The 25629-nt window shown below is 42.3% G+C and overlaps 1 protein-coding gene across 1 annotated transcript in view; it reads left to right on the plus strand.

Moving 5' to 3' along the window:
* Positions 1 to 12432: 12432 nt before the first annotated feature.
* The window catches only part of MATN2 (matrilin 2), a 77070-nt gene continuing 63873 nt past the window's right edge, over positions 12433 to 25629 (plus strand). Inside the window, exons 1-2 of the mRNA XM_075270304.1 lie at positions 12433 to 12520; positions 23095 to 23211. Of these exons, the coding sequence (XP_075126405.1) occupies positions 23097 to 23211 (115 nt within the window). The 5' untranslated portion in view covers positions 12433 to 12520; positions 23095 to 23096. The remainder of the gene's footprint in view (positions 12521 to 23094; positions 23212 to 25629) is intronic.

Raw genomic sequence — 25629 nt, forward strand, 5'->3', positions numbered from 1 at the left:
ATTTTTGGGGGGCATCAACAAGCAATGTCCTTTCAGTATATACATAGTATATAGTATAGTATATATATATATACATCACAACTCCATTATCATCGGACTCCCCAGCAATCATGTATCCCCTCTCCTGTAAATGAATAGCAGGATGACCCATTTAATGGGGTTTTCCTATTAACAAACCCAGATTTAAATTTGTAGACAATTAAAAGTTACACATTTTTGCAAATATAAAGTAAAAATTTACAAAGTTGTATAGATTTTCCCCATCTTAGTGTTTTCAGTCTTCTGTCTTGATCGGTTGCCAATGGCTATGACCATGAAGGCAGGAACTTTCTATGGTCTGGGACTTTTCAGAAACCAGCCATGATGTCCTTATTGTGTACAGGTTATCAGGCAGGGACACTACATGTATGAGAAGATAACCTGACCACAATAAGGACATCATGGCTGGTTATCAGGAGGACTCTACATGTATGAGAAGATAACCCAACCACAATAAGGACATCATGGCTGGTTATCAGGTGGACACTACATGTATGAGAAGATAACCCGGACACAATAAGGACATCATGGCTGGTTATCAGAAGGATACTACATGTATGAGAAGATAACCCGGCCACAATAAGGACATCATGGCTGGTTATCAGGAGGACTCTACATGTATGAGAAGATAACCCAACCATAATAAGGACATCATGGCTGGTTATCAGGTGGACACTACATGTATGAGAAGATAACCCGGACACAATAAGGACATCATGGCTGGTTATCAGAAGGATACTACATGTATGAGAAGATAACCCGGCCACAATAAGGACATCATGGCTGGTTATCAGGAGGACACGACATGTATAAGAAGATAACCCGACCACAATAAGGACATCATGGCTCGGTATTGGACAAGTCCCAGACCATAGAATGTTCCTGCATTCATAGTCATATCCATGGCCAACTGATCAAGACAACAGATGACACCGCTATGATGGCCAAAGAAAATTCTTAAAATACTGCCAAATTTTTTAGTTCTGTTTGCAAAAAATGTTGAACTTTTAATTGTCTACAAATGTAAATCTGGTTATGTTCATGGGAAAACTTTAACTTAAACCCTTTAAGCATACGCAGATGTGCTGGGTTCTTCTCTCCGGCTTATAGATGAGGGTCTTCAACACAGACCCCCTTTTATTACATCAGAATTTACAAAAATGTTATTTGAAAATGGATTTTCTAAACTCCACCACCCTTTGAATGCTGGGTGGATGCCTGGGGCCTAGATCATGACCATATGTCCCTACAAGGCGCGTTTACTGACTACAGGAGTACGCTGACCTCCTTCACCTACTTGCATCATTGATTTGATAATGAGAGGAAATTTGGTAACATTCCGAATTCTTGTCCTGGACTGCATCGTATGTCCATGTATAGTCATAGGGTTGTGTCCAGCTGTATTGTAAGTGGGTTTATCTAACAAAATATACAGCAATGAACCAAAGCCCAGATGAGAATGAGCGTGTTCACCACATGTGCCGCTCTGCAGTCTGTTTGTGCCCAAGCAACCGTCATATTGTGATCAGTGATGTTACTACATCATGTGAGATCGAAACCCACTAGAGAAAATCCAAAATAAAGTCTCCAAAGTAATGGTCCTACAACTAGGGTTGAGCGATCATGTTCGGAAAAGATCGGATTCCGATCGGCGATCGAGAAAATTTCACGATCGTGATCGGAATTCCGAACACGATCTTTTTAGGTGGTTTCGAGATTGGTAGTATTTCCCACAATGCTTTGCTTAGCCTTCACACTGAGTATATAGTGTATACTCAGTGTGAAGGCTCTGCTGCGGTTCCATAGGAATGAATGGAAGCAGCTGGCACACAGCCTTAACCCCCTGCGCGCCGGCTGCCTCCATTCATTCTAATGGGAGACTAAACTAACATCTCTAGTAGCTACTTACCTTCAGAGATGGCTGCTCCGGTCCCGGTGTTCTTCTTCGCCTCGCTGCCGCTCCACGCTGCTCTTCTCGCTGCCCCGGCTCCCAGGTTAGTGTTTAAAGAGCTAGAAAGGCGGGGCTTGTGGCTTGGGAGAGTGTGGGCGGGTACAGGGTGGGGAGACGTGACGTTTCCCCTCCCAGTACCCGCCCACACTCTCCTAACCTGGGAGGCAGGGGGCAGCGAGGCGAGAAGAGCAGCGTGATGATGGTCAAGCTCAGTTTTAGGACTTGGTAAACTGGGTGTAAGGGAATTGCTAGTAGGGCAATTCCCTAGTGCTGCTGCAACAATGGAAGAAGGATAATACAGAAACAGTGAGTCCTAAACTTGACCCAGCCCCTGTCCCTACTTACTTGCCACACTGTCCTAGTGACAGGAACAACTTGGCGACAGTCCCTTCTCTGAATAAGTATACACAGAACAGGACAAGCCAAAACAACACAGAAGAGGAGTGAGCAAGCCAAGAGTCAAAGCCAGAAAGCAGTACAAAATCGTAATCCAAAGAGTAGTCACAAGGGAAGCCAAAGGTCATAAATACAATAGTAGCAGAAAGAAGAGCTTAGCAAGGACAAAGTCAAAGGACAGAGTTGAGTATCGAGCGAGCGGAGGGTGACACAGAGAGCTGAACAGGTAAAAAGGTTACACTGGGCAGGTGCCTATGGTCCTCATTGCCTTTTAGGAAAGCAGGAAAGCCATGAGAAAACTAACTTAAAGGGGTTATCCAGTTTTTTTAAAATAAAAATAGGGGCCAAATAGCAGGATGCATCTACCCAAACAGTTCTTAATGTATATCCTGCTTAAATTCAGTACTATTTATCTGATTTATTTTCAAGTCAATGACTTCAGCTGCGGCATGTCATTTGCCCTTTAAAGCCCTTTAAAGCACTTAGTATTTTATAGAGTTGCATGGGGATATTATTTTTGGAATAAATCGTACTGTTTAGTGGGAACTATATGATGCTCTTCAAAGCATTCTTGTCGTTTCATTTGAATTTATGGATAAGTTGTTTTTTTGGACATAAAAAGTAAGACTAGATCTAGCCATTAAATGATTTATATTCTGCAGTTTTTAACAGTTCCCCCCTCTGCATTCTGTATATGGTGACTGCAGTTTTCTCTCAGCTGGTGGGTATTCACTAGATGCTATCCATTACTCACAGCAAGTACAGGAGAAGCTGCTCTATAACGTTCCCTCTTTCGCCCTCAACCAGCCCCAGTAATATGCAGGACATATATAGAGAAGCACTAGTATATACTGATTTGGACTGTTTCTATTCAGCTCCAGCATCAAACCAAGCCTGTCTTCCTGTTCATTCCTCCCTCTCCCATCTCCATAGACTTTTATAGACAGACGTCATGTGACCTGTAGTCCATCTGGAGAGGGATAGAGAAGGGATTTTCAGAGTTAGAATCATTTTAGCAGGGGGGTAGGGAAGTTGTAGATAATTGTCTCTGATATATGACAAAGTTTCTTATAATCCTCTGTACTATTCATTTATGCAAAGTATAATATAGCTGATCAGCGGGGGTCTGACTGCTGAATAGATTGCCAGGGGATTGGGGATAATAGGACAAGCCCCTGTAACATTGTATTATAGATGTACATATATGTGTGTTACAGCCTAGCTATACTAATATGGGCACATTCAATGCGGTAATCCTTTACCTTAGGCGAGTGAGACATTCCTGGAATATGTGCAAATAATTTTATAGAACTTCCTTCTGTAGCTTTTATAGTTTATTTCTATTACTTCATATATAGACTTGTCTAGTCAGTGTAATAAATACTCCTTTGCTCATTATGGCATGAAAGGGACTTTATTCTATGTATATACAAGTCCTGAGAGGAAATGGGATAAGGTTATTATTATATATAACGTGTGATGTGTCATTATATGTGTACAAAGGGGAGACGAGAAGAAAGAGATCCTTATAGAGAGTCTGTCAACAGTACATTGGTTATAAGCCTAATCTCAGTACCTTGTAGAGGGGATTGTACAGATTGCAAATATGTTTATGTTATTCAGCTTTGCAGCTCAATTTTCATGTAAATTGCAATTTTATTCATATGCAAATGAGTAAAAGTGCATTTGGGGAGGTCCCAGCTTGTCTGGGCTTTGGTCTCCTCTACCTGTATCCGCCCAGCTCCGTCCTCCATTACTTGATAGATATCTCTTCCCCTGGCCTCGAACGTCAGCTTCACCCTGGGCAGGTGCCATACTAAATGTATGGCGTATGCCTGTGATGTCAGCCTATACCTGGAACAAGAGGAGACCGTAACATTTGTCTCACAAGATTGGTCTGAAAGTCGACAACCCCAATAAGGTATCAATACACCTTCAATAACTGTCACCCTCCTGAATCTCCTGCACACACGCACCCTCAGCTTAGTGCAGCATGCCTGTATTCTCAATGGGGACAGGTGAGTTGCTAGACATTTCTGCCAATTCATTATGGCCAATGCTTATTGTGTTATTTCAATAAGCAGCTACCAATACTTCTTACTCACCTGTCCTGGTCGCCCTCAACTGCCTCCTCTAAGTGGCGCTACACTGACGTCACAACGCTGAAGAACACCAGGATACTGCACACAACTTCCCGACGTTCTTCAGCGTTGGCTACAGCGCACCCTGGAGACGGAAGCGGTGGACAGCCAGGTCTGGACCATGGACAGGTGAGTAAAAAGTATTGGCCACTACACTGTGTGTGGGTGCAGGGATAAAAGGGGGTTGTATACTGCAGGTGGGCTTTATAAAAAGGATCATATATTGTTTGGGCGGTCAAAAACTGTGTAGGGGCCATAAATAGGGGGATTGAATACTGTGTGGGGGTAAAATAAGGGAATCAGATCCTGTGTGGTGGGCCATAAAAACAGGTCAGATACTGAATGGGGGCCATTAAAAGGGGTCATAAATTGGTGGGAACCTTAAGAAAGGGGCCATACACTGTTTTTTTTACAACATATATCATAAAATTCTGGATATTTCTAGGTGCAACACGTCACCTGAATTACGCTAGGATCTTTTATGAATTTTGACACATCGACCTCAAAAGGTTGTCCATTACTGGTCTAGACAATGTGTATCCATGAGACGGGTTTACAAAGTTCTTGTGTAGACTATACTATAGATGGTGGCCATACTGTACATACATTATATGTATATGACACAGTTAATGTAACTAAGTCCGGTCTTGATGATTTATCATTAATATATCAATATGATGACAATGCAATGAAATCCGCTTTGAACTGCCACAAACGTCTCTGGGAAATTTATTACAAGAAAAATTCGTCCTTGTTGAGTTGTGTTCTGAGTATCTGTAAAATGATATCTGGAGGAGAGATTAACCAGACTCATTCCACAAACCACTCAGAGCCAAGAGACAACCATTAAAACCACGTTAAGAATCTCACACACGATCCTGGACCAAAGAACACGGCATTTTTATTTTTGTACCATCAATCACCATGTTCCGGCCATGACAGACCATAAGCAGAGCACAGACACCGAGCGAGCACAAAGGGGCTTATCATGCTCAATGGAATCCAGGAAACCTCAGTCATGACGTAAAGAGTTAAATCAATTATTTTTTCTGCCCAACTTTTTTAAAGACACAAAAACATAATCGTCCAAGAAAAAGGACAGAAATTGATTTTTTTTAAAGCATTGATGTCTATGTAAATGGATGACTATCCATTTGAATCCATTTTTTTCTGTTAAATAGACATAAAAAACGTGATCTGAATGGAGTCTTAGATATTGATGACCAATAAGGAACTGTAGGGAAAAAATAGCAGGGTTAACGCACAACTAGAGTTGAGTGAACCTCGGAAGATTTGGTTTGTTTCAGGTTTGGACGAGTTGTTCCTCTAGTTTGTTTCGGTACAAACTTTCACCAGAAGTCAAATTATTACCTCTGGGGTGTCTTCAGAAGACTCAAAAAATTTACAAAATTTACATTCACGTTCTATCACCTCTTCTGGGCCTCCTTGTGGCGTTTGGTGCTCTCTCTGGTCCTCTTCTGGTCTCTTCCTAGGTGATGTCATGGACCCAGAAATAGTGAGGCAAGTTGAGTACAACTTTTTGTTATTTTTTAGGCCTCCCCTATAGATGGGCATCCATCCATCTATTACCTTAGTGTGTAATAATTTAACGTCCAGTTTCAGGTGACAAATCTCCAAAATTCAGGGCCAAATCTGGTTCGATCCCTACCGATTCACTCATCTCTACACACAACAGTGCCACTAATGTCCATAGGCTGGAATTTTCCATGAGCCCCTATGTTTTTGTAAATACTACCTCCTCATGTTAACCCCTTGCCACGAAATGATGTGCATGAATGTCAAGAATGGGGTGTAGCTCTTAGATAATTTTTCACACGGACCTCAATGATTCAAACTTTATAGAAGATCTTTCATGTCGTCATTGATATGTGCCTCGTTCATTTCAGCACCGGTATCTCCCCACTGTCAGAAGGGCGGGCCTTACACCTTAGTGTCATCGCTGGGATGTGAAGAACGCCATCATCCCCCAATTATGCTAGCCTATAAGACCCGCCATTCTGACAGTGGGAAGATATCAGTGCCAAAATGAATGGGGCACATACCGTACAACAACGAGGGCATGAAAGATCCTCTCTAGTTTCTAAAAGAGCAGAACTTGCTGAATGCAGCCACTGATCCATGTAGAGTTCTCCACATCACATCTGCTGCTACACTCACTGGTGTGAAATAGCTCAGATGCTTACATGACAATGTTGCACAATCCTTCAAAAACTTTGTAAACACGAAAGCAAAAAAGTTCTCAAAAACAATCTGCCTTCCCTGACTGATGTCCCTCTGTATCACTACGAAAATAGCTCCAGCCCCAGACTCCAGCAGCAGTCAGTACCAGCTCGTAAAGGGACAGATCTCATTAATTATAGATGTCTGAATTGAATTGGAAGGAGACGTAATTAATTTTACTTAGCGGCGCAACCCACGGCATTGAGCTCGGCTATTATTACCCAATATGTTTGTCTAACAGTTCTTTCATAAACAGGTCTGAAGGATCTAGAATACCTCCATAATAAGGTATGTGACGCCGTATGAAATCGGAGGCCTATGGATGTATACTTGGTCCCTATTGTGCCTCTTTATTGTACAGACATGTGCTTTAGGGTTTATTTGTGAATTGGCCATTCAATCTAATCCTTATCCCGCACCCAAAACACTCAAAGACTAAATTTCAGATTAAGTTGGCCAATAAATGACAAGAAATCTTTCCAACCATTTGGTATCAAAGCCAACACACCAACATGGCAGCCATACACATGTACATAATAACATGGAGGAGAGTCATTGGAGCTACAAAATGGTCTGGCCCCCATACTATACTCATAACCCTAACATTACTTTACCACCACGTGACTTGGTGGCACCATAAGCAACCAACTTCCAGGGACACTGCCCTCTATGTGTCACTACATATGTCAGATCAACCAAAAATATTTTCCATAAGATTTTTGGGGAAAACATATCTACAATGACTCCCCACCAGCCTCAATTACTTCCACATGCCCAAGGCTACTTGGTCCCTGTACAAACTAATTTTCACATTTCAAAAAATTCCCGCAATGCAAAAACTACATAAAATGGTCCAGTTGGGCACATGGGGTCCTGTAGTTTTTCAGTTGTGTTGTGATCCCTATCAATACATGCGCATTACACCACCTCTGGCCTAAAGTATAAGGAGTAATTGTGCGCATGCGCTGATTGTGCAATCATGGCACCACCGCAAGACTACAGGTCCCGGATCAGCATCTCTGCCTGGCCCTGTCACTCTGACATGAGCAGCGACAAGGCAGCCAATGAGAATACAAAAGCAGCCGTCTGGAGTGTCGGAGATGCCCTCGGTGCTCAGGACTGCTCGTTTGCATAATCAAATTTATAAAGCTATTTTTGCAATGGAGGACCAAATTGACCTCAATCCATCTAGTCTACTATATCCTAGTAAACTATATTAATCTATCTTGTTTACTATACATGCTCATCCCTGGTGACAGAGTCTCTTTAACAAAAAAAAAAATGCTGGCTACTCAGCCATATATAGTCAATGGGCTGGTCAGCTTTGGGTTAAGTAGCTGATCAGTGTGGGTGCCAGAAGTTAAAACCCACTGGCCGGACATTGATATTCTATCCTTTTTGTACTGTATCCATCTGTATAGGAATGGGCAGTAGACTGCAATAGAGAATGCATGCACTCTACTGGTAAGTGCTGGGTACATGCAGTCCTATAGATCGGGAGCCTTCCTGTAATATACATTATACATGTTCTTATATATCAGTCTTATCCCCATGGTCGTGGCAGTATCGATGAATTCACTCTGTATATACCGATATATTCATGCTATAAGGCACCTGCTTTTCGGAACCGCGTTGACTTTTTCCAAATCCTATTCTGGCTTCCGATGACATTCTTTGCAGTCACTGTACCCATAAAAAGCTAAAATAATTGATCAGTAAAGCCAGGAATTTCAAAGGCTGAAGATTTCATGGGACATGTTCTGCTTCCAGAATACTGAAGAAATATGTAACACCACATCACACTCCATGTCCGCTGCCAATATGTGTTAACCGTTTTACATAGCAATACAGAATTCTGTCGTCTTATCAAACTATCATTGTGTGATGTGTCGTCGCTCATCACTGCTGAAAAACATATTGCACCATGGTCTATAGACCATAAGAAGAAGAGTTTGGGTGGGAGTGAAAGGCTGCAGATTAAGTAGGTCTTAGGCCCTGGACTGGTCTCCAAATATGGACCCTCCAGAACTACATTGCCGACTTCTCATACTGTGTCTATAGACGTCTGAGCCTTACTGGGCTGTGGTAACAACTGGATGTAAAAGGACTGCGCTCCTATACACTGGCATTGTCCAATATTCACAGACAGTGTCCGACTAGGAATATCCTATAGGCAAGGGTAATGGTAACACCAAAATTACCAGGATAGGTGACAGCTCCGTTATAAGTCCACTGACTTACAGGTGATATTTTCTCTGATTGTAGTCATTTTATTTCCTTGTCTTCTCCATCTAGCCCAGACTGTCATGTCGACTTCTCCTGACTGCAGAGTTACTACTGACGCTAGGTTCACACTAGCGGTCGGGTCTCCGTTCTGTGGTTTCCGTCTTCTGCATGGAGAAGACGGAAAGCTGTCAGACCGGGTCCGGCTGTGAGCGGCGGTGAGTGTTTTATGCTCTCCGACGCAAAACCGGCTTTTTAAAATCCGGTTTTAAAAACGGTTTTCGCGGCGGAGAGTATAAAACACTCACCGCCGCTCACGGACGTACAGCTTTCAAACCCATTCAAATGAATGGGTATGAAAGAGTCCTGCAGGTTTCTGTCTCCTGCAGAACGGAGACCGGGCGCAGATGTGAACGAGCCCTTAGACAGCTTTGTCCCCTCACTTCTGCAGCCATTTCCAGGCCCTATAGCAACAAAAAATAAATTCAGTCCACAAATCAGATCCCTATAATAAATACAGACCTTACCCCAAAATAAATACAGACCACAAATCAGACCCCTATAATAAATTCAGTCCACAAATCAGACCCCTATAATAAATTCAGTCCACAAATCAGACCCCTATAATAAATTCAGGCCACCAACCGTCAAACCCCAACCTTTTTAGTAATACACATTTAGATCCCTGGCCCATAAATTAGCTTAGAGCACAGACCAGACCCAAAATGAAATAAAACCCCCGACCCATAGAATACAAAGACCAGATTAAATGCAAACCCTTTCTCAAACTCTCTTAACAAATACACATCCTACCCCTTAAGTACTACAATCCAAATATAAGACACCCCTAAACAATGACAGACTTCAACTAGACCCCCCAAAAATGAAGACCCTTGGCCAGACACCCGAGAAAATCCAGGCACCCTAAATAAATACAGACCTAGTTACGAAATGACTACAGACCCCACACCAATCTCATAGTGGAGTTTCCTAGATCTTGGAGTGAAGTGGCTGGTGGGCTTGTGAACCTTGACCCTAGGGTCCCCGGCCAAGTTTACAAAACTGCCGCAATGATGTTCCAACACTTCACTACTGAGCCCATTTTCCGGACCGCATTATAGTTATGGGTACGTCTGAAATAAAACTATAATGTAAAATACGAAACATCAAATCCCTCTTTGACCCTGCAAGAAATCCTGTCTATTAATCTCAATTTGTGGCTTTGCAATACATTCCCCCACTCCATTATAAGGAAAACTGGACGAAGAAAATCCTAACTAAAGCCTTTCACTATAGCAACACACCATTGTACTGTGCGCCATGCTCTAAGTTATCTAAAATCATATGTTGGAGCATATTATACTAAGGATTTGATGGGGTGGGGTTTATCAGGGTATGGCTTATTATGGGGTGCGGTGTGTTGGGACATGGCTGATCATGAGCACAGTTTGCTAGAATACATATTATTTTCCAAATATTCCCTGTACTTGGTCCTGATATACTATAAGACCCTTATAGCGAGGATTAATTAAATTCATCTGACCCCGCACCGACCCCCAGCTGTTCCCTGCAACTACATGTTTAGATTAATGAGCATCCGACACCTGGACCCTGCACTGATCAGCTGTTCTTTGTAGCCTCCAATGTCACAACCTATACACAGAGTCTGAAGTAGATTGCGCCATCCCCTGCGTAACCTGATGCCAGAACACTACAGCTCTTCCTATTCACATTAAAGAGAACCTTTTATGGCACCTGCGGTTTTATATACCGCTAGAAAGCCGACAGTGTGCTGAATTCAGCGCACTGTTGGGTTTTCATTATGTGCCCTCGGGCTGGAGATATCGGTGTCCTCACCAATATCTCTTCCCTGTCAGAAGGGTGTTTCTGACAGTCTAGCTGGGCTGTGAGGAACGCCCCTCTTGACAGTGCTGTCCATAGCCCTGTACTGTCAGAGGGGGCAGCTCACAGCTTAGCGTTATCGCTTGGTGATAAGGAACGCCCCCTCTGACAGTACAACACTATGGAGAGCACTGTCAGGAGGGGCGTTCCTCACAGCCCAGCTAGACTGTCAGAAACACCCTTCTAACAGGGAAGAGATAATGGTAAGGGCACTGATATCTCCAGCCTGGGGGCACATAATGGGAAAGTTGACTGTTGGCTTTCTAGCGGTATATAAAACCGCAGGTGCCTGAGGACGTGAAAGGTTCTCTTTAACAGGCACAGAACTGCGACTCTCTGGCACCCAAGTATACAGTGGATGAAGTCTTCTTTTTCTGGCTCCATCCTCTATATAGCTTCAGGCACTGGACACTTCTGAGAATAGCTGATCAGTGCTGGGACCAAGTGTCGGACACTCATTGATCTAATACTGATGACCCATCCTGTGTATAAATCATAATAATAAATTGACCCCCATTCCAGAAAAACTCCATAATCATTCAGATCCTAAACCAGATCCCTAACAAACCCCAGACCAGGGTGGGTCCAGAAGGTGTGACTGAGGCTCTCTCCTCTCTACTTCTACTGGAGTTCCAAAAATAGCCAAGTCTACATTTGGGGGGAGGGGGGGCATACAAGGGGACAGTATGCCGTCTGTGGAGGCATAAAAAGGATTTTATTTTGTCATAAAGGGAGCACTGCACAGAATCAGAGAGGCATAGTCTGTAACCAGGGGAAAAAAAATTTCGGAAATCCCTGAAATCAATTTCCAAAAGGTACTGAGTACGCCAAAGGCTTAGAGGGAACATTGTCAGGGACCCCTTTTTTCAGGATAGGTGTGCACGATGCACCCCAGAGCTGGGACCCATATCCTGTGGATACGCCATAAATGTCCAATAGGAATTCTCCTTTATTTCTTATATAGTTATATTTCAGGAGTGAAAAGAGACGAGGGTCTAAGGAAAGTCGCAATTAAAGTAATAAGAACATAAAAATACAATGTAAGATATTTCTAATCTAATGTAAAATATTTTGGGATCCGCTTTTGCAGCCTGAAATAATATTTTCTGGAATTACTACCATATATATACTCCAGAGTTTCTTCTGTCTCTTCCATCTTCTGGATCGCAGACACAGTCACAATGCTAAGAATAACAATGCTAAAAAACCTTCCTTCTCTCCTCCATCCTTCAGACCATAATGTGAGGAGGTTGCAGAGATTTGCTCCAAGGTATAAGTCCTCTGTTCCTTCCCTTCCAGATGCCTTCAGAGGATCAGCCAGCCTGACTTTCCAGAGCTCTGGAGAAAGTTATACAGGGTGGAATAAGTCAGTGTGATGCTGGACATGTCGTCCTGACTGAGCCTGCCCCTATGTATCCCACCTCAGAAGCTCTGGCATGCCCTGTGCTCTGTCAGCCTGTGCTGTGCCCGGTTACTGGCCCTGGTGGGGAGGAGGGGCGGGTCTTTCCATGCCTGATGTGTGTTCCCAAAGGGGGGAATCTTGCTTCTTGTGGTCACTGGATGTAGACGGCTGTGTATGTGTGAGGAGCCGGGTTGTCAGCTGAGACTCCTTCTTCCATAGGAGCAGGTAAGATCTGAGTTGTCCTTACGCGCCGCGCTGTACAGTGGCACGCGCAAAAGAACTTGGTGCACCGACTACGGCTTCATGTTCTACCGGGTGCGCACTTTACGCGCTGTACTGTATGTATAGCATACTGTATCTCTGAAATATGAATGATGGGTGCAATGTACTGTGCAGAAGAAGTGTTAACATATGCCATAACGTAACCTATAAGTAAGTATTGGGGGAGGGGGGTACTCAGAGAATATTGTATCGTACCCTTATCATATAGAGGGGTCTGGCACTTGTAGTTTTTACAACAGCTGGGACATGCAGCTTCACCAGAAATGGAGAACTCTAAGCTGTGCACCATGGAAATACAGAAATGCAAGAAAATAAAATGCTCAGTACAAAGTGTTATGTGTTTCCAAGAATACTCAGAGCTACAGATGCAGCAGAGCTGAGTGTGACTATTGTGATATAATGATCTGATTTTGTGCTGTGATCTATAGCATTGTGTGAACTAGTTGAGCTCTGCTACATCTGTAATCCCCAGATGTTATACAGTATTACATCAGACATGTAAGGCTATTCAAGTTATGCCAGGCAGTTCATTTTGTGCCAGCTCCAAGTTGACATATGGCTGTATAATATGGCAACTAGGCTCTTATATCAGAATTTGTCTTTGAATATAGAGCATATACTTGCATCATAGTTATAAAAGTAACTTCATAAATGTTTTTGGTTATTTTGACATTTTTGACATCATGTTGATTTAGGGGACTTGCATTATACTGTACATGACAGCAGATAGAAGGTATAAGAGGTCATGTACAAGTGGTCAGTCCTCGAGAAGACATCTTCATGGATATGTCACCCACAATAGTGATAAAAGTTTGCTAAAATTAACCCACTTGTTACTATTAGTGGATCACATATGGATATAAATGTGACGGTGTGATCTACCTCTGTGCACGCGTGTAATACTGCTGCACCTGTAAATCTCTGCTCACTGGCTAAGACGACGCATCGCAACGTGCAGTTATACAGTAAATCAGCAAGGCAAATGCTTTACTTGCCATGTAAAAAAACCCCATAGAAAATGACAAAAAAATCTGCAATATATTGTATATATCCAAGATCCGCAGAGCCAACAACCAAACAAATTGTGTTTTTTGTTTGTTGTGCCTCTAATGTAGAATTGCTACGTATTTGCCACAGATTTCACTCATTGCAATGTGAACACGCTGCATATTCCATAGCAAATATACCCGGCTGCGTTTTTTTGTTGAAGATTTTGCTGAGGTTTTTATAGCCATATCCAGGAGTCGATTTAGGAAAAGTAATGTGTGTGATGTTTTATATTTCCTATTCTTTTTGGCTCAAAATATCTGCAACAAAATCAGCCATTAGATCTCTGGCTATAACTGCAGAATGAGATTAGACGCCGAAATCACTTGAGTTGAGTAAATTGCGATTTTATACGAGATCCTGGACTGATCCTACACAGTTTAGGATCCTGCATTTTAAAGGTTAAACAAAGTTTGAAATTGCTTTGTGATATGAAACCTTACAGAGATTACCGCAATATAATATCACATGTTGGTATAACATAATCACATTAGTAAGATCGTCTTAACCGCTTCTTCACCATGAGCCTCTGACCTTATGTATAAAGTGCAGAATTTGTGCCGTTCTCCATCCTCCTTGTACGTAAAACACAAATTGAAGTCAAACAGATGATTTACATATTGTAGATTTTGTCATCTCGGCTCCCCCCGGCCATTGCGACAGTTCATAACACTTTTAGACATGTGCCCCATAGTGTCCATACCGCACATAAGTGTGTCAGATGTCGCACATGACTCTTTCTTGGCTTGCGATGAGCCTTGGACCTCTATCTAAGACGCTGCCAATATCCCCAAGTTGCTTTCAGAGTCTGACTTTTCTTCCTGGCTACAAGTGAGTGGATGGGGGTGTGTTGGGGAGGGATGGGAGAAGCTTTGGCAATTCTCCACCTGAATCCGCCTACAGGAAAAAAAATCTTTCCATTACTCTTCAATGCAGTGAACAGTGGTTGTAGGACAGAGCTGTGCACAGCATTGTGTAAGCACTGATAGGTTCATGTTGTACACAGTGACTGATTATATATACCGTAGCTCCACTTGTCCTACTTGTAATTTATTGTGCACCTGATTCTATGAAGGATCTGCCATATGGACGGCAAACTAAAGCAGAACCAAGCTTTGACGCTTTAGCTTACTGTGTATTGTTAGTGAAGCCGCAGTAAGGTATATACTGATTCACTACTGGAGGGTATATACAGCCTGTCTGCTTCTGTCTTTACTAGGGTTGACGTTAGTTCACACAAGGTGTGTCTTCTTACTGCAAAGTTTTTGGGAATTATTGAATCTGGAGCATTGTCTAGGTAGAAGAGCTAAAACTGGTAGAATAATTCTCTAGAATTGTTGCTTCTAGTTAAAGCCAGGCATGTACAGATACACCGACCGGTCCTAACATTAGAATAACCTGCGCAATGTAATGTAGATCTCCTTCATACTGCAAACACATCAAGACATGGACTCCTAAAGACCGCTGGAGGTGTGCTGTGGTATCTGACACCAAGATGTTAGCAGCAGATCCTTTAGGTCCTATAAGTTGTGAGTTGGGACTTCCATGGATCAGACTACAAATGTTCAGTCGGATGGAGAACTGGAGAACTTGGAGTCTGCACCTTGAACTCTTTATCATGTTTCTAAGACCATTCCCGAATAATTTTTACACCTTGGCATTATCTTGTGGACAGAGGGAACTGCCATTAAGGAATACCACCGGCATGAAGGGGTATATTTGGTCTACAGCAATGTTTAAGTAGGTGGTGTGTGACAAAGTTACAGCTGTATGAATTGTATGACCCAAGGTTTGCCAGCAGAACATTGCCCGGTTTATCATATTGCCCCCACCAGTTTGTCTTCTTCCTATAGTACATCCTGTCGTCATCTATCCTTCAGATTCAATATGTGATGCATATATACCTGACCATCCATAAAAAAAAACATAATTTATTGGGCCATGCCACCTTTTTCCATATCTCCTTGCTCCAGTTCGGACACTCACAAGTCCATTGTATGGGCTTCAGTGTGGACAGGGGTCGGTATGGGCACTTTGACAGGCCTCTGGCTACACAGCCCCATACACAGCACTGTGTGTTCTGACACTTTTCTATTGTAGCTCCCATGACCTTTGGCAGCATTTTGTTCTACAGTAGCTCTTATGTAGACTTAAAGGGATTCTATCATTAGAATTGTTTTTTTTCAGGCCTACCACATCGGAATAGCCTTAAGAAAGGCTATTCTTCCCCTACCTTTAGAAGTCTTCTCCGCACCGCCATTCCCATGATATTCCCGATTTTCACCATATGCAAATGAGTCTGCAGACAGCACTGGGGGCGGTTCCCCTGCACTCAAACAGCACTGGGGGCATCCCCTGTTTTGCCTGCAGACTCTCCAGCACTGGGGGCGGGCCCCTTGGGCACAGACAGCACTAGGGGAGTCCCCTGTGCTGCTTGCAGACTCTCCAGCGACACCCTCCATCTTCTTCTTCTCAAGACTGCCTCTTCTCCGCGTCTTCAAACGAAAGCACCGACTGTGCATGTGCGGCGGCCATTTTCCTATGGCAGAATGTACAATTGCGTAAGACGCCATAGGAAAATGGACACCACACATGCACAGTCGGTGCTTTCAGTTGAAGATGTGAAGAAGAGGCAGTTTTGAGAAGAAGATGAAGGACGTCGCTAAAGAGTCTTCAGGCAAAACAGGGGATGCCCCCAGTGCTGTTTGAGCACATGGGGACCGCCCCCAGTGCTGTCTGGAGACTCATTTGCATATGGTGAAAACCGGGAATATCACGGGAACGGTGATGCGGAAAAGACTTCTAAAGGCAGGGGAAGAATAGCCTTTCTTAAGGCTATTTTGATGTGGTAGGCCTGAAAAAAAGAGATTCTAATGATAGAATCCCTTTAAATAAGTCTCCAATCTCCACATCAATAAGCCTTGATCGCCACGACTGTCATCAACTCACTGATTGTCCTTCCTTGGGGTACTTGGACCCCAGTACTCTGGGAATACCCACTGCACTCACTCCAACATCTGGGCATCCAGGCTTCGTAGTTACTTATATGTACAGTACAGTAAAATGTGCTTACTTATATATGGGAAAAATTTGCAAATCTGTTTCCCAAGATGTAAATAGATTTGGCTTAATCCCACATCATAGCAGCAAAGGCTTGTTGAAAAAGCCTTTCATCGGGCATGATGTTAAAGGAGCTACCCCTAGAGGGCAGCAAACAGAAGCACTGTTTTCCTATTTACATATTGGGAAACAGATTTGCATATTTTTCCCATAATCCCCCACAGTGGAGCTAAAATGGCTTTTTGTAAGACTCCATACACCTGAGAATGTGATCTCTCCTTAGGGAGTGATGTTATCCCCAGTACTTATTTATGGTCATGCACTCCTGGATTTACTGACACAAAGGACTTGGACCTATCTGTTGGCTAACACACCCATACATCCACCCATGTCAAGTACAGGCTAATGTTCATATATAATAATATTATTGTGTTTCTTGTCTAAATATCTTGAATTGATATCTATATGTGTAAGCGCAGAACTCCAGTTTATGTGAGATTATATCTATAATACATGGGCAGACAATTGAGCAGAGTTCCAGGGTGCATAAACCAAAGGGGCATCCAGGCTCACGGTCAGATAAAGCCCCCGCCGTACAGCTCAGCGTCATCTCTAGGCTGAATTCTGCAAACTCTCAGCTCTGCAGACAGTGAAATCCAAAGTTGTGTTATTGGCCTTCTTGCTGGTATTGTAGTTGGCACTGTTACATCAGCAATATGGTACTGTGATAGACAACGTTATGGGGACACTAGCTGGGTCTGGGACTCTATAAGCCCTTGCCCTTTATTTCCTAGAGGTTAAGGGACCCTTCACACGGCGTAAGCGCGCCGCTCATTTAGACATGTATACACATGTCCGAGCACGGCGCTTCAAAACAGAGCCCATTGATTTCAATGGGAAGCGCGCGTGCTTCCCATTGAAATCAATGGGCTCTGTTTTGAAGCGCCGTGCTGGGACACGTGTATACGTGTCTAAATGAGCGGCGCCCTTACGCCATGTGAAGGGGTCCTAAGACCACACATAGTCTTGATGTTACGTAGCATTTGCTTTGACGCTTTGACAAGGTAAACAGAAATAACTAACACCCCTCCTCCACCATCATCACCAACTGTCTCACATTTACTCAGCTGGATACATGACCAGAGCACTGGCGGAGGGTTGTAAATGACATAAGCCTCATACAGCCTGTTGAGGAACTATATGAAGCTGATTTCAGTTCTCCAAATGGGCACACAACATTAGGTCAAGTGGTATCTACTTTCTACCCACCATTCTTAGAAGGGGCTGCCCTATTTGTACGACTGCTATGTAGATGAGCCCCTACTGTTGGAAGGAGCCTGGTAGGGCTACAAGGCGCGGTCCCTCTTCATAAAGGTATTGCAAATTGGGTGTGTTTGGTTATTTATGATGTCTATGTTCAAGTCTATGGAGAGGATTGGTCCATGTTCATCCTGAGCTCCAGATGAGACCCTGTCTAAGTGCTCCTGGTTGGGCAATGTTGGGGGTCCAAGAGGTTGGATCCCACCTAACTTTTATAACCTGAGTGATTGACTGTTATGACGTTATAAGAAAACCCCTATAAAGAGGACTCGACACCAGGCCTGAGAAGCTCAATGACATACATCATCTTATCGGCCCTGTCACCCTGAGCATTTTGGTGTTTTCTATATCGAAATCCGTTCAGCCATTCCAAAGATATTTTTACATCATTAACTAACGCACCAAGTTTATTTTCTGCTTGGAAAATTTCCATTTATTGACAATGTCTCTTCCTGCACATATATAGTGTATAGGCTGAAGATAGTATAGCCGCCATCCTTTCCATGATGCATTCTTCATAGATGATGTTTTCTTGGAGTGACTCAACCATGAAGGACCTAATGTGGAGTAATCATCACCTCGCCCTGAAGGAAAGTGTACATTGTAATGTGCTGTATTAGACAAGACATCGCACAAAACTCCAGGCCCCACAGGTACAGAAGGTGCTGACCTGACTCTCTGAAGACTGACAATTTATGGACATATGTAGATCTCATTTGTTATTTATGAATCACAGAAGGAAAGTAAGAAACCCTATCCAGGTCCTCAAGGCTAATGGAGAAACCATCTGCTGGCAGCGGAGGGTTGTGCCAGTTTGCCATGTCATGAGTGGCCGAAGCGTTAGAAGTTACTTGGTCTTCAGAATCCCCTCAAACATCGGCCACACCTTTGTCAACAGTCCTGGAAGCTTGATGTCTTCAGACACTGTACTGAAAGTGCAATTCTGTTCCCATTCCTTAAGAATTTATTGCAACGCCATGTACTTGGAACAAGGATCTTGCCAAATAATTCAGGAAAACATCAACGGCCAAGGTTGATTCAAGTTAAAGTGTCCAAGCCGCGGAGAACTCCTGTTTTAATAGGACCATTAAAATAGACAAATGTTGATTTCTTTATATGGCCTGTAATCCGAGAAAGTTTTTCCTTAAAGTCGTTCCAAGACAAAACATTTATTTAAGTCTTCAGAGCTGAAAAGTTTTCCCATAAATATCTTCACGTGTAGACTCCGTTAACTGTAAATTGGAGGAAGAATTTATTTGTATATATCCAGGGCTAGTAAGTCTGCTCGCCGCCTCGTAGCTTCATATAGACGTCTGCTAGAAACTTCTAGAGGTAATGGCTCCAACAGCTGTCACTACAGAGACTTCTGAGTTATTTTAGAGGATTCTACAGTAGCTGCTGCTTCTTTCGTTCTCGTCTTTACTAAAGCTGTATTCACACGTTGCAGTTTGTCTGCCAGATGTGCAATGGTAGTCTGTAGAATGTTAGGAAGTCCCATTGACACATTTAATGTATTTGCTGAAGTCATTGCTTAGCAACGGAAACCACGGCTCGTCAGTGATACAAATGGATTATTATTATGATGATTATTATTTTTTTATATATTATTATTTATCGCTGCCCTTTGTGATAGCGGTGGAGAAAGCGAACTCTGTGATGGAACAAAAAATGAGAATCCCTCTCACCAGAATAAAGCCTTAAAGGGAACGTGTCACCATATTCAAATTTTCATATTTTTATTGATTTTTTTTTAACAAATTTCACTATTTTTCATTATTTAAAAAAAAATAAAAAAAGCACTATCTCCTGCAATTTTACTCTGGCCACTAATCCTGATAATAACCTAATAAACCTAATAAAAACCTAATAATACTTGCCAATTCTGTATGGGTTTTCAACAGTCTCTTTTCACACAAGGATTCTCACAACTGAATGCTATAACACCCGTAGGAAATATAAAAAAACTAAAAACTTGATAGTCTTCAGTAGTTGATACCTTTTTAATGGCTAACTAATAAAGATGACAGATTACAACGTTTCGGAACGTCTAGGCTCCTTTCTCAAGTAAATTTAAAACCATTTCTGAAGGATGCATATATACAGTCCTATGAAAAAGTTTGGGCACCCCTATTAATCTTAATCATTTTTAGTTCTAAATATTTTGGTGTTTGCAACAGCCATTTCAGTTTGATATATCTAATAACTGATGGACACAGTAATATTTCAGGATTGAAATGAGGTTTATTGTACTAACAGAAAATGCGCAATATGCATTAAACCAAAATTTGACAGGTGCAAAAAAATGGGCACCTCAACAGAAAAGTGACATTAATATTTAGTACATCCTCCTTTTGCAAAGATAACAGCCTCTAGTTGCTTCCTGTAGCTTTTAATCAGTTCCTGGATCCTGGATGAAGGTATTTTGGACCATTTCTTTCTGCAAAACAATTCAAGTTCAGTTAAGTTTGATGGTCGCCGAACATGGACAGCCCGCTCTCAAATGATCTGAAAACAAAGATTGTTCAACATAGTTGTTCAGGGGAAGGATACAAAACGTTGTCTCAGAGATTTAACCTGTCAGTTTCCACTGTGAGGAACATAGTAAGGAAATGGAAGACCACAGGGACAGTTCTTGTTAAGCCCAGAAGTGGCAGGCCAAGAAAAATATCAGAAAGGCAGAGAAGAAGAATGGTGAGAACAGTCAAGGACAATCCACAGACCACCTCCAAAGAGCTGCAGCATCATCTTGCTGCAGATGGTGTCACTGTGCATCGGTAACAATACAGCGCACTTTGCACAAATAGAAGCTGTATGGGAGAGTGATGAGAAAGAAGCCGTTTCTGCACGTACGCCACAAATAGAGTTGCCTGAGGTATGAAAAAGCACATTTGGACAAGGCAGCTTCATTTTGGAAACAAAAATTGAGTTGTTTGGTTATAAAAAAAGGCGTTATGCATGGCGTCCAAAAAGAAACAGCATTCCAAGAAAAACACATGCTACCCACTGTAAAATTTGGTGGAGGTTCCATCATGCTTTGGGGCTGTGTGGCCAATGCCGGCACCGGGAATCTTGTTAAAGTTGAGGGTCGCATGGATTCCACTCAGTATCAGCAGATTCTTGAGAATAATGTTCAAGAATCAGTGACGAAGTTGAAGTTACGCCGGGGATGGATATTTCAGCAAGACAATGATCCAAAACACCGCTCCAAATCCTCAGGCATTCATGCAGAGGAACAAGTACAATGTTCTGGAATGGCCATCCCAGTCCCCAGACCTGAATATCATTGAACATCTGTGGGATGATTGGAAGCGGGCTGTCCATGCTCGGCGACCATCTAACTTAACTGAACTTGAATTGTTTGTCCAAAATACCTTTATCCAGGATCCAGGAACTGATTAAAAGCTACAGGAAGCGACTAGAGGCTGTTATCTTTGCAAAAGGAGGATCTACGAAATATTAATGTCACTTTTCTGTTGAGGTGCCCATACTTTTGCACCGGTCAAATTTTGGTTTAATGCATATTGCACATTTTCTGTTAGTACAATAAACCTCATTTCAATCCTGAAATATTACTGTGTCCATCAGTTATTACATATATCAAACTGAAATGGCTGTTGCAAATACCAAAATATTTAGAACTAAAAATGATTAAGATTAATAGGGGTGCCCAAACTTTTTCATAGGACTGTATATATATATATATACAAAAAAGGGCACATTGGGATAGAATTCCAGGAGGAAGGGGGGGGTTGTTAGTAATTGATAGAAACAATGTAAACACTTACAGGTCCTTATCAGTTCTCAGGGTCTCAGGTCAGTGATTTCTGTAAAGTGACATAAAACCATGTGACAAATTTAACCCCCTCTCCAGTGTTTGGAGCAGGGTCATAAATTTACACTCATGAATGCGATGAATGGCGATGTGAATTCAAACACATTCTAAGCTGCTGTCCGGATCTGTATGTTGGAGAAACCGGACAGCAGCTTAGAATGCGTATGAATTCACATCACCATACAATTAAAGAACGAAGACTTGACCTTCCTGTATCAAAGCATTTTTGCAATGAGGATCATAATATGACCGATCACATGAAAGTTTTGGTTTTGGGAGGGAATTTCAAATCAAAGAGAGAACAACGCATTCATGAGTGTAAATGTATGACCCTGCTTCAAACACTGGAGAGGGGGTTAAATTTGTCACATGGTTTTATGTCACTTTACAGAAATCACTGGCCTGTGAACTGATAAGGACCTGTAAGTGTTTAAATTACTAACAACCCTCTACCCCCCTCCCTTCCTCCTGGAATTCTATCCCTATGTGCCCTTTTTTGTATAATTATACCCCAAAATCCCTGTCTAAGTGGACAATTATGTTCAGGTTCTAGTTTAGTATTTTTTTCATGTTGTAGCGACTTTGTGGTGGTGTCTCGGTGATGGCGTCCTAACAATTGGTTCCCAAATTTTTTTTAAAGAAACCAGGGAAAAATTGTAAACCATAAAATTGGTGAAAATACACAATGAAAGGAATGTGGACCCAATTACCATGTGCTCCCACTTAGGCACCGCTATAGCCATTATCCTCCAGGATGACAGAGATTGATTCAGAAAAAAAAAAAATATTGTAAAGGTAACAAGCAAAAGTCATAAAATATTCAAAATGGAAAGACCAGGAAGCAACACATTTCGGAGCCTGTTACTCCTTATTCAGACTTCACCAGTTCCCCAGTATTGGTCTATGAAAAGGAAAAGGGGACAGAAAAGACACTCAAATAACTTCTGCTGCTACACTCTGCTATTCCTTGCTTTTTTAACACGCTAGGTTGTAGATAAGAGACTACTAGTAAACAGAATGAAGCAATAAATCAATTAACCTGTTGGGCACGAGAATCCTACTCCGCCCCTCCCTGCTCCATAGAGTTGTATGTGTGAAGCTATGGAGAGGGACATAATGTAGACAGTCAGTGAGATTGATGATAAGGATTTATAGTCCCTATATATCCTAGTGTATTATACATGTCATTTTGTGACGTTATGGTATTTGTGAGTTGCCGGAGACGTTACTTGAATGTCTTTACTGTTATCTCTTTCAGATATGGGTCTACCAAGTCTGTACATTTTGCTTCCATTCCTCTTTTTGGCAGCAGAGGCGATACAAAGACGACAATCTAATAGACAGACTGAAGTAGAAATTCAATCTAATATATTAAGTAAGTAATAGTAATATTATTGTATTCCTTATAACAACGACTTTGACTTATTGACTACAGAAAGAGCTCAAATGTGTAAAATTTGCAGTGGAATAGTTGTGTGTTTATTGCTTTGTGATACATTTTTTGCTTCTGTTTCTGTTCTGACATGATTATGGGAACATCTGTCTTGGCTTCCAGAGGTTTGCTGTACAGAAGCCACGTGGATATGGAAAGCCTCAATTAGAAAATATCCTATCTGTACCGTCAGGAGGGAGGTGTTCAGCAGGAGCAGACAAGGGGGTGTGATTCTGAATTCTGACACTGTCCACCTCTGATAGGAGCTCTGAGTCACACCCTGCTCCTGTTTGGCACCACCCACTTGACACTAGAGAGTCTAGTTAGCATTTCAGGCACAATCATTAATTGCATTGATTACTCAGGAACAGGAGGAAGCTAGAGAAAAAATTCCAAATGGAATCACGTCAGCATGCCCCACTTGATGACTGAGGCCCAATTATTATATTACACTGTGTGGGGCCTTTGTGGAGCATTATACTGACAGAGGACTCTCGGGGAGCATATTATATTTTGTAGGACCAATGTGGAGTATTGTACTGTGGTGGGGGCACTGTTGGTAGCCTATTATACTGTGTGGGGCCAGTTATACTGTGTGGGACCACTGTGGTTCGCATATTATATGGTATGGGGCCACTGTGGAGTATTAAACTGTATGGGGCAAACTGTGTGGGGGCTCTGAGGAGCATATTATACTGTATGTGATCACTATAGAGCATTATACTGTAGTGGAGATGGGCTCTGAGGAGCAATTTGCACTGTGTGGGGTCACTGCAGAGCATTATACTGGGGTGTACTATGTGGAGACTATTATACTGTGTTGAGCTGTTGTGGAGCTTTATACTATGGAGCTCTGGGGAGTATATTATACTGTGTGAAGCCACTGTAGGGCATTATACTATGATGGGAGCAGGCTATGGGGAACATATTATACTGTGTGGGGCCATACCATGTTTGGTTCAAAATTCCTTATGACAGACCTGTGTTTCCTCACTATAATCTTGCACATCTCGTAACTACGCCAGCGTACTGCGCATGTGCATTACGGTCACGAACTTCCATTGACATGTATGAAATACGATTAGCGGTGCCTGAATAGCCTTTTTAACGGCAATACAGGCATATGTGTGGCTCATAGGGCATAATTTTGATGATAGAGCCCCTTTAATGCATCCTCTTAGCAGCAATGAGGAAGGCTGCTGCATGGGAATAGCCATAGGATAAGCTGCTGCAAAAAAGCAACAAAAAAAAAAACTGCATAAAAACAATAATGTCAGTTCACCAGCAGATGCCTGACATGAGGGATGTCTATGTAATCCCCTGATAAAATCATTCAGTAGTAACCGAGAAATCCTTTCTGAATGCAGAACTGAGGATCATTCAGGGCAGTTTGACAATTTCCCTAGATTTCAAGCAAACATCACCCCTTGCCAAAATCCACTATGGAGGGGCAGGACATCCTATTGACATTGGAGGTGTCAGAAAGTCCTGGAAAGAGTCAGTAACCGCATAGTGCAGCACAGTAATGGTAGAAACAGAGAGGATAATGCAGAATAATATTTCCTTTATAGTAACTTTGATGCCTTTGGATATTTTTGGTATATGGCAAATATTGATTTATTAATCTACTCTTGTAAATGAAGCATTTATAGAAATGTGAAAATCCGCCTGCAAAAATGTCTCCTATTCATTTCAATGGGAGTTGCTCGCTTTTCTCCTGCTAACGATTTTTTTCAGCTAGCGGGAAAAACAAACAACATGTCTTATCTTCCCGCGGATTCCACGGCTGAGTCAGCCACCGCACCCGCGGCTCAAGACTCACCCCTGATTACAGGGCGGTTTTAGACAAAATGGGGCCCTGGGCAAAATTAAAAGGGGGCCCCACTTGTACATACAATATAGTCACATTCTGTTAATTCGATGTGCTGCAGTGCCTATCATTGGTACTTACAGGGGTGTTCTTAATGTCTTTCAAGTGGTTGTTTGTAAATTTGTAATTTTTTTTTTGCCTAGGCAAACTAGTGGCTTGTGAGACTTATCTTTAAAACTGCACCCCACATTTTGTTACACAATTTCTCCTGAACACGACAATACCCCATATGTGCTGGTACCCTAATGTACGGGCACACGGTCGCTCTCAGAACGGATGGAGTGCTAATTGGATTTTGTAGGCCAGATTTTTATAAAATAGTTTGCAGGTACCATGTCCCTTTTGCAGAGCCCCCAAGGTGCCAAAACAGTGAAAACCCCCAAAATGTGACCCCATTATGGAAACTAGACCCCTCAAGGAATTTATCAAGGGGTATACTGAGCCCTTTGACCCTACAGGAGTGTAACAGCATTGGCCCAACAAAAGGAAAA

The sequence above is a fragment of the Leptodactylus fuscus genome, chromosome 4 (assembly GCF_031893055.1).
Source record: "Leptodactylus fuscus isolate aLepFus1 chromosome 4, aLepFus1.hap2, whole genome shotgun sequence".
Lineage (NCBI taxonomy): Eukaryota > Metazoa > Chordata > Amphibia > Anura > Leptodactylidae > Leptodactylus > Leptodactylus fuscus.